This window comes from Miscanthus floridulus, chromosome 4 (assembly GCF_019320115.1).
Source record: "Miscanthus floridulus cultivar M001 chromosome 4, ASM1932011v1, whole genome shotgun sequence".
Classification (NCBI taxonomy): domain Eukaryota; kingdom Viridiplantae; phylum Streptophyta; class Magnoliopsida; order Poales; family Poaceae; genus Miscanthus; species Miscanthus floridulus.
In genome coordinates this window covers 110723075-110732705 of record NC_089583.1, presented here as the reverse complement: position 1 = coordinate 110732705, position 9631 = coordinate 110723075, and the positions used below count along the sequence as shown (strand labels likewise).

Here is a 9631-nt window from a genome sequence, read left to right as displayed (position 1 = left end):
CCCCCATCCACAGCAAGGCCCCCCACCACCACAGCGAGCACCCACCCCCACCCACGGCGAGCTGCCCCCCACGGCGAGCCCACCCAGCGCCCCCCTCCCCAGCGCCCCCACCCACGGCGAGCCCACCCACGGTGATTTGCTAGAGTAACAAAAAGCAATCAAAATCCCCATGACTGCAGATGGAGTGACCTCATTCGGTATGATTCCTCTTTCTTGCAGTGTTTGTATTCCTGTAACTCAGTTTGGGAAGCCAATACAGTGACGTTGCCAAATTTTCCCCAATTTCTCCAGGCTCGATGCGGAGCCTGAGGTTAGTGTAGATGCAGTAGAACAAATTGGAGATGTTGGTAGCAATGATAAGCCTGTAGAACACGAAACATGTGATGTTCTTGGCAGTTCACAGGCTGTAGAATGTTATGGAGGTGTTGATTGGGACAGACTGCAGATTGCTGATACAGTTGATGAAGAGGGTGAGGGTGTGCTGGATATAATTGATGAGGATCAGTTGTTCTGTCTTTTAGGTTTGAGAACTGATGATGATCAGCATGATAGGCCTAGTGAGACTGAGGCTCAGGCTGCTGCTGAGAGGGACAGCCCAGCTGGAAATAGAACTGCTGACATTGACATTGACACAACTGGTGCTGGAATTCCTGTTGATGATCATGTACCAGGGGAAAGACTGTATGCTTATGATCCTAACAAGCCTTGTATGGATATTGGCACAGTGTATCCAAACATGAAAGAGTTTAGACTGGCTATGAAGCAATTTGCAATCGATGAGGAGTTTGAACTGCACTTAGTCAAAACAGATAAGAAGAGATACATTGCTGATTGCAATGCAGATGATTGCCCTTGGCATATTAATAGGCGAACACAACCTGATGGGATAACCGTCAAGGTGTATAACTTTTGCTTACTTTATGTCACCATTTTTTTGGTTGTAAATATCTAATATTTTGGCTATTGGCTTGTTACAGGTGACAGCTTTGATTGCTCTGCATACCTGTACTTCTAGCGCAAGGAGGAGGACCACCACTCCATCAAGTGCCTGGGTGGCATCAAAGGCCATTCATCACCTCAGGAAGGATTCCACCATAGGCACCAAAAACATGCAGAAACTGCTACAAGATGAGCACAAGTGTCAGATTCATTATGACACCATATGGAAGGGAAGACAAATTGCCTTGGAGGAATTGTTTGGTAGCTGGCAACAAAACTTTGAAATGTTGTTCAATTGGAGGGCAGAGGTACTGCAGCGATCACCTGGAAGTGTCATTGAAATTGACATAAAGCAGGTAGATGGGAAATTCTACTTCCATAGATTTTTTTGTGCATTAAGTCCTTGCATTGAGGGTTTTTTGGAGGGTTGTAGGCCTTATGTTAACGTAGACTCAACAGCACTTAATGGTAGATGGAATGGGCATATGGCTGTAGCTACTGCTATAGATGGTCACAATTGGATGTATCCACTTGCTTTTGTGTTCATAGATGGTGAGACAATAGATAACTGGACATGGTTTATGAGTCAGCTACATAAGGCCATAGGACACCTACCAGTACTTGCTATTTGCACTGATGCATGCAAAGGGTTAGAAAAAGCAGTAAAAGATGTGTTCCCTCAAGCTGAACATAGAGAATGTTTTAGGCATCTAATGCAGAATTTTATTAAAAGATTTGGGGGAGATATTTTTTCAAAGATGTATCCTGCAGCAAGAACATATAGGCCTCAAGTATTCAGATATTTCTTGAACCAAATTGTCACAGCTAGCCCTGATGTATTGGAATGGCTTCAAAACCATCACAAATTGTTATGGATGAGAAGTGCCTTCAACCCTGAAATCAAGTGTGACTATATTACCAACAACCTTGCAGAGAGTTTCAATAATTGGATCAAAGATTGGAAAGACCTACCTGTAGCTGAGCTTGCTGACAAGATTAAAGAGATGATAATGACACTATGGAACAAGAGATGTGCAATTTCAGAGAAGCTTCATGGTAGGATCCTACCTGCAGTACTACAACAATTGAAAGCAAGGACTAGGGGTTTAGGAAACCTAACAGTTGTGAAGGTAGGTGCTTTTGCTGCAGAGATACATGACACAACCAGCACTCATAACAGGCATGTTGTCAAGTCACATTTGCATGAATGTACCTATGTTCAGTGGCAGCACACTGGAAAACCTTGTCAACATGCCTTGGTCCTCATAATAGCACAACAAAGTTCTGAAGTTAAGATGGAAGACTTTGTTCATGATTATTACTCAGTGGAAAGGTTCAAGAATGCTTATAAGAGACTGATAGAGCCACTTCCAGATAAGACCCAGTGGCCTAAAGTTGTGCTTGACTTTGTAGTTCACGCCCCTTTAGCTAAAAGACCTGCTGGAAAGCCCAGAAAACTGAGAATCAAAGGATGTCTGGAGGGGGGAAGTGGTGGCATTAGCAAAAAAGATGCAAAGGATGCTGCCAATCAGGCCGATAAGGATGCAGAAATTGAAGCTGCTAAGGGAAAAAGGCAACTAATTGCAGAGAAAAGGAAGTGCAAGCGGTGCGGTGAACTGGGTCATGGAGAAACTAGCTACAAGTGCAAGCTAAATGGGACAAAGAAAAGGTAGCATCTTTTATTCTTCATTTTATTGATTGAGTGCACCATGCTGATTTATTGATTGATTGCAGGCAACTAATATTTTTTTCTCCCTACAGGAAAAGAAAGCCTAAGAAAAATACTACTAAATATGGGCCAAATGCTAAAGTCCCAACAAAAAGGGCAAAGAAGCAAGCCAAAGAGCCTGAAAACCCTATTGTGCAACCTGAGAATGCAACTGTGGAAGCTGAGAATGCAATTGTGCAAGCTGAGAATGCAACTGTGCAAGCCTTGAATGAAACCGCTATAGTCCCATTTGTTGCACAAGATTCAATTGTAGTAACCAGCCCCACCAAACCGAATAATGAAGCAATCTTGCAAGACAGCCCAATTAGACTGACAAGAAGGTAAACACAGCCATCTATACTTCCTGAAACTTGATTGTACAGTTACTTAATTTTCTTCCTTTTTTTAGCCGCTTGGCATTATTGATGGGAGAAGGCATAGATGGCCAACCTACTGAGACTGATGGGTCTCCCAGCACTACTCAAGGAACACCAAGAAAGAAGAGAACGACACCGAAGAAGTTGGTCCCAAGGAAAAAAACTAAGAAGCTGTCATTTTCGTAACTGTATGAGTTGTATGTGTTACTGAAACTTGTGTGTCCTATATGAGTTGTATGTGATACTGAAACTTGAGTGTCCTGTATGAGTTGTATGTGTTCATGAAACTTGAAGAACCTGTGCCCTGTATGAAACTACTACTGCACTTGTGATACTGGAATATATGAAAAATCTGTGCTTTATGTTGGTGGAAAATCTGAAACTTGATGAATGACATGTTGGTGGAAAATCTGAAACTTGATGAATGACAGAGAAATGACAGAAAAATTTGTGGTTTATGTTGGTGGAAAAACTGAGAAACTTGATTGTATGCAGCTTAGTTGTATTATGTGCTTTATTCTGAAACTGGGGATCACTGGTTGCACCTGGTTGCAACTGGGCTTTCCTGCACCTGGTTGCAACTGGGAATCACTGATTCACAGAGATGGGCTACATTCTGTCGTTCATCAAGTGCTACATTCTGTCATTCACAGAGATGGGGCTACATTCTGTCATTCATCAAGTGCTACATTCTGTCATTCACAGAGATGGGGCTACATTCTGTCATTCATCAAGTGCTACATTCTGTCATTCACAGAGATGGGGCTACATTCTGTCTTCATTCACGGCCTAGGATATCAGACTTCGACAGAACAGAGAATCTCATTTATTTACCAAATACACTTCGACAGACAAAATTTCATACATCAAGTGCTACATTCTGTTCATCTGACAGTTTACTACTACTGCAAACTTGATACATTGGAACACAAAATTGCTAATGTATACAAGTACACAAGATTCACCCACTGTTGACAATTGCATACAAATTGCTAACTAACACAAGTCCACAAACAAGAATCAAACATTTCAGCAGCATTACTATCTCCCTAAGCTGCTTAAGTTGTTCTTCCTGGCTTGATTCTCCACAGTTCGCCTTGTTTTCGACAATTAGGACTTGCTGCGGCAACTTAGTAGACTCGAAAACAGATTGATAATCTGAAGGCACCAATTTATTGTCAACCAAGTATTGCTTATACCCCTCTTCCCACTCCCAAAATGGACAACCAGCACATTCTCTCTGTCGCCAAATAAAGGGAAACCAATGAAATCAACTCAGTCATCAAATCACACAAAATACATCACACAAAATTTACAGCTAACTATTCTCACCGTTCGAGTTGGACACATGTAGAACCGGCGGCCGTAGTTCTTGTCCGTCTTCGCTGTCAAGACCTTGAGAAACCGGCACTTACAGTACTCGCAATGAACAAGAGGGAGTTCATTGTTTGAAATCCTTCGGCTTCGAGGTACTGAGTACCTGCTGTTCTCCATGGCCGACCTTGGAGGTGTCGTGGCCGTGCTGTACTCCATGGCCCGCGTGGGGGAGGGCGGCGGGGAGGCGCTGGGGGCGTGGGGGCGCTGGGTGGGCTCGCCGTGGGGGGCAGCTCGCCGTGGGTGGGGGTGGGTGCTCGCTGGGGGGGGGGGGGGGGGCTTGCCGTGGAGGGGGGGGGGGCTCGCCGTGGATGGGGTGCTCGCCGTGGGGGTGCCTCGCTCGGAGCTCGGCGAAGCAGCAGCAGCCGATCCGTTTCTGCGCCCCTCCGTTCCGTCTGTGCGAGCACCGGAGACTGAAAGAGGAAACGGACAGGGGCAGAAGAGGAAGCAAAGGGTTCCAAAGCTCTCGGATGGCATTCTGACGGATGGATCGCGTTTCGTAATGGCAATCTGGCGAAGCCCCATTACGAAATGGCAAATCACCGAAGACCAGTTTTCATAATGGTCGAATTCAAAAAGCCCTCCGCCGATAGGATCTCCAGTCCAATAAGGGCCTGATTGGTACCAATTTTTGCCCAACCAAATAGCAAGCAGAAGGTGAGAGAAGGAGAAGGCCAATTCCCGTCTCGTTTTCCTTTGCCGCTCTCCAATTCGCTTCGAACGAACGAGATCTCCGAACAAACGGGCAGAGGTGAGAGAAGGAGAAGGCCATGTCGGCGGCGGCGCAGCAGCAGAAGGCGGCGGCGTCGACCTCGGCGGCGGGAGCGGAGCAGGAGGAGGTGGAGCACGGGCCATTCCCCATCGAGCAGCTCCAGGTACGGACCCGGCTCCCCTCGCGCTGGAATGGGTGGCCTCTCCGGGAGTTGAGGCTTTCTTGAGGCTCTATCTCCGTGTGAGGAGGGAATGGAGGTGGATTTCGTCGCGGGTTTCGGGTTCTTTGGGTGGGGCGCTGGGTTCTTGGCCGAAGAAATGGGAGGTTCTTGAATCGTTTGTTGCCCCCTTCGTGGAGCCAAGGGCAATCGTTTCTTGGATGTTCCGGTCCATGCGCGGATGAATTGGCAATTTGGCATTGATTTTTCCCAGCTGTTGCCGCGTTTTTCCCGTTAATGCTGGCAAGATTGCGAGAGATTCTGGAGTTGCCAGTTCATGCGTGATTGAATTGACATTGTCTCCGCTGGGTTGCGATAAACTAGGTTCTTGATTATTCGCCACTTCACAATGAATGGCGGTCAAGCTTGAACGTTTATTGGGGTTTCGATTTGTTTGCTGCTGGATCCGAAACAAACTTCTGGAAATGGAACCCTAGCCCCTGCCTCTTCATTCAGGGTGTGAACTGGGAGTCTTTCTTGCAACTTTTGGTGGCTTGCAGTTGCAGTCCACTTATGTTGGGGTTTTCCTGGGTTTGTTTGGTCCTTTCTAGTTTCTACCACGGATTGCACAATTTGCAGTAGTAAACAGTGTCAACGTTTATTAGATTCATTGATGTACTGAGATGACGTGCTTTCAATTGGAATCATAACTAGGCTCTCGAGTGGATTCATGGGACATGGGTATTTGCTTCTGAAATCTGCTTCAAAAATGAAGCATGAAGTCAACATCCTGTATCTTCTTCTGTTAGTTGATTTTCCTGTGCCTACATCATTTCAGATGAGTCAGTTTTCCCCTGTACAAACTCCTGAAAATGAGGAATTTGTTGCCTGAACTATATTGGCCTTTTAACTAACATATGGCACAATTGTAGCTTATTGCTCAAGTACATAGCTTTCTTCAATTGTAGCTCAATATACATTAGCAAAGGATCTTATGATTGCATTTTGCAATTTATTTTTAGTCCCTTGTTTAAGTGCCATTTAGGTAGCTGACTAACTGTAACTAGTTTCTTGAAACATAAAAAAGGTTTGTTGCTCTGTTAACATTAAATTTGTGTGTAATTTGTGGTCTAGGCTTCTGGAATAGCTGCATTGGATGTGAAGAAGCTGAAAGATTCTGGTCTCCACACTGTGGAGGCTGTGGCTTACACTCCAAGGAAAGATCTTGTGCAGATCAAAGGGATAAGTGAAGCTAAAGTTGACAAGATAATTGAAGCAGGCAAGTAATATGGGACTGTATATGTATTGAAACTGTATTGAGGCTATGTTGTTTGGAAGCTGTATTACACTATCCAACTCATAACTGTCTGCAAACTTTTTGCAGCATCCAAGATAGTTCCACTGGGATTTACAAGTGCCAGTCAACTTCATGCGCAGCGGCTGGAGATTATTCAAGTTACAACTGGATCAAGAGAGCTTGATAAGATCTTGGAGGGTAATGAGCTTGCATATTCCATGATATTAGTTTCGTGTACTATAGCAAGTCACTGTGATTACTGATTAAGCATTCTGTTATGACATACCTGCAACAGGTGGGATAGAAACAGGATCTATCACTGAGATATATGGTGAGTTTCGCTCTGGAAAGACTCAATTGTGTCACACCCTTTGTGTTACATGTCAGGTGACTTTTTTATCTATCCACACCTTTTTCCATTTCATTCCTTAATTGTTCTTTTGGTCTCAAATATGTAAACCATTTATATTGCAGCTTCCACTGGACCAGGGTGGTGGTGAAGGAAAGGCTCTATATATTGACGCAGAGGGTACATTCAGACCACAAAGGCTCCTGCAGATTGCTGACAGGTTATACCTTAGCCGCACTTATTATTTTGGATTATAACATAACTTTGATTGCTAATCATGCGCATGTTGGAATCTAGGTTTGGGCTGAATGGTGCTGATGTGTTAGAGAACGTGGCTTATGCCAGAGCTTATAATACGGATCATCAGTCTAGACTTCTGCTGGAGGCAGCTTCCATGATGATAGAGACCAGGCAAGTTTTGAATCTACTACGTGTGAACTGTCTGTTAGTTTGAGCACATAACAAATATAAGCATGATTTACTTACTATAGATAGGCGAGCATCAGTTGTGCACTAGGTAAATAAGTTAAATTTGTTTTGGTTATCTTTCTGCTTACGAATAAAATGTATTGATCCTTTGTAGCCACATCGGTTCCATGTGACATTAAAATATGCATGCGCCTGAACTTCACTAATCACTATTATTTACAGCTGTCGTATTGTGAGTTTTCAGTCTATGTGCATTGAATAAGAATGTCCCAAACCTATTCATGATACATTGCTCTTCATGTCAGCTAACTAGTCAAAATATAATATAGTTAGACAGTTGGTGTATATTTAGCATATCAAACCATGCAGGACATACAGATAATTAAGTGCATACTATGGTTAGGCTGTATATACCAATGCAGAGGTCACTAGCATGATAATGCTGCCTCACAATTTTATCACATCAGCCAATACAGAAACCAGATAATTTTTGTTGCTGCAACTGCAACTGCTACTATGTTGAAGTGTTTTTCATTAACTCTGCTTGCAAATGCTTTTTTTCTGCTTTCTTGGACATATCCATATGACTATATAGCTGATGCCTGTTTTCAGTATATGCTTATTATGAATCTCATGGTTTCCATATGACTAATAATAGCAGAACTAGCTGTTGTTCTGAATCTCTACATTTGCAGGTTTGCTCTCATGGTTGTAGACAGTGCCACAGCTCTGTACAGAACTGATTTCTCAGGAAGAGGGGAGCTATCAGCGAGGCAAATGCACATGGCTAAGTTCCTGAGGAGCCTTCAGAAGTTAGCTGATGAGGTCAGTTGTAAGTTAGCATTCTTTATTTTTTGTCATTGAGAAAATTGTAGCCTTTTACCTTTATTGCTATGTCTTAGCTTTCTTTCAAAAGAAAGTTCTGTTTACACTATTGGATATCAATCATGGTTGTTCAATTTGCTTAAGTTGATTTTATTGGTCACTGCAGTTTGGAGTAGCTGTGGTTATCACCAATCAAGTAGTAGCACAAGTGGATGGATCTGCTATGTTTGCTGGACCACAGTTCAAGCCCATTGGTGGAAACATCATGGCTCATGCTTCGACCACAAGGTGCATTGTTCCGCCAGTTCATCATAACTAGTTATCTATATTCAAGCCCCCAATGTTGGTTCTATTCCTATCTGTGCCTTTCCTTAAAATGTTAGTGATGTCTCTACCAGGCTTGCTCTTCGCAAAGGACGAGGGGAGGAGCGGATCTGTAAAGTAATAAGCTCTCCCTGCCTGGCTGAAGCTGAAGCAAGGTTTCAGTTAGCTTCTGAAGGTGTTGCAGATGTCAAGGATTGAGACCATTTATGCTTACAGGCATCTTCAGATTCATTACTGGTTTGCTGTCTGCTTTGTCATTCCTTGGGTCAACTTCTGTGTTGCCTCACCTTGCTTCACAGATGTGAATGCATGCCTGTGACTGATCTAGGCGTCCTGTTGTAAATAAAACGATGCCTGTTGCCCTGTTGTGTGTTGCATGTAATCTGACAATTCCAACAAATATTGACGCAATTGTAGTTATGATGTATCAAATATCAGTTTGGTTCCCATTTTGGGTTTTATTGTTCGCTTAGCACAGCAGTTGCTGGATGTGCAGTGTGGGATTATTATAGAAAAGGATCCACAGAACAACAATGACCGATCCTGATGAAGTCGTTAGTGAATACGACAATATGTGACTCCAGCTGACGCTACCCTGAGTTCTTGACTGTTGATGCAGGTTGAATTGTGGACTTGTGGTGACCTTTGAGTTCACTTGTGATAAGAACAGGGTTGATGGGGAAAACTAACTTGTGATTGGAACAGGTTTGATGGGAAAAACTAAGGATTCTATATGATTGGCTGTTGTGTGACCATTTCCATTGTTTCTTCAATTAATGAAATGTCCATTTCCATTGTTTCTTCAATTAATGAAATGTTACCGTCACATATGAAAGGTTTACGTCTTCGTATTTGTTTGCATGACATATTTCTTTCCTTTTCCTTTTTTTTGTGTGTGTGTGTGGTGGGGTGGGGTGGGGGGGGGGGGGGGGGGGGGGGTGGCATAGGTCAGAAAATAGGAGCCATGCTAGTCATAAAATTGAAACGCCAGCCCAGAGCAATTTTTACTGTAACATGGCATGAAGATGTTGCACGACATACGTCCATTTGGTCTAAAAGCCTTGGCACTAAGTTTTAGAAATAACTATTCACCCTCTTTTAGTCGGACATCTTGTCCACGACCTTTCAGGTGGTTACAGA

General features: G+C 43.6%; 2 protein-coding genes across 2 annotated transcripts; both read left to right on the top strand.

Moving 5' to 3' along the window:
* The first annotated feature begins 694 nt into the window (after nucleotides 1-694).
* Nucleotides 695-3210, top strand: LOC136549073 (uncharacterized). The gene is made up of 4 exons (XM_066540376.1): nucleotides 695-898; nucleotides 978-2608; nucleotides 2701-2988; nucleotides 3057-3210. The coding sequence occupies exons 1-4, from the start codon at nucleotides 710-712 to the stop codon at nucleotides 3208-3210; spliced, it is 2262 nt and encodes a 753-aa protein (XP_066396473.1). The 5' UTR covers nucleotides 695-709.
* A 1829-nt stretch (nucleotides 3211-5039) lies between these two features.
* On the top strand, nucleotides 5040-8940 carry LOC136552594 (DNA repair protein RAD51 homolog A). Its single transcript, XM_066544155.1, has 9 exons — nucleotides 5040-5273; nucleotides 6402-6546; nucleotides 6652-6762; nucleotides 6860-6951; nucleotides 7039-7133; nucleotides 7211-7324; nucleotides 8038-8167; nucleotides 8334-8455; nucleotides 8566-8940. Exons 1-9 carry the CDS (start codon nucleotides 5169-5171, stop codon nucleotides 8687-8689), a joined length of 1038 nt encoding a protein of 345 aa, XP_066400252.1. The 5' UTR covers nucleotides 5040-5168; the 3' UTR covers nucleotides 8690-8940.
* The last annotated feature ends 691 nt before the right edge of the window (nucleotides 8941-9631 follow it).

Excerpts from the sequence above, each read along its gene's own strand:
- LOC136549073 (XM_066540376.1), top strand. The coding sequence starts at position 710 with ATGGATATTGGCACAGTGTATCCAAACATGAAAGAGTTTAGACTGGCT. Across the intron at positions 2,609-2,700 it reads CTAAATGGGACAAAGAAAAG|GAAAAGAAAGCCTAAGAAAA; the intron begins GTAGCATCTTTT and ends TTCTCCCTACAG. Across the intron at positions 2,989-3,056 it reads CCAATTAGACTGACAAGAAG|CCGCTTGGCATTATTGATGG; the intron begins GTAAACACAGCC and ends TCCTTTTTTTAG.
- LOC136552594 (XM_066544155.1), top strand. The coding sequence starts at position 5,169 with ATGTCGGCGGCGGCGCAGCAGCAGAAGGCGGCGGCGTCGACCTCGGCG. Across the intron at positions 6,547-6,651 it reads TGACAAGATAATTGAAGCAG|CATCCAAGATAGTTCCACTG; the intron begins GCAAGTAATATG and ends AACTTTTTGCAG. Across the intron at positions 7,134-7,210 it reads CTCCTGCAGATTGCTGACAG|GTTTGGGCTGAATGGTGCTG; the intron begins GTTATACCTTAG and ends GTTGGAATCTAG.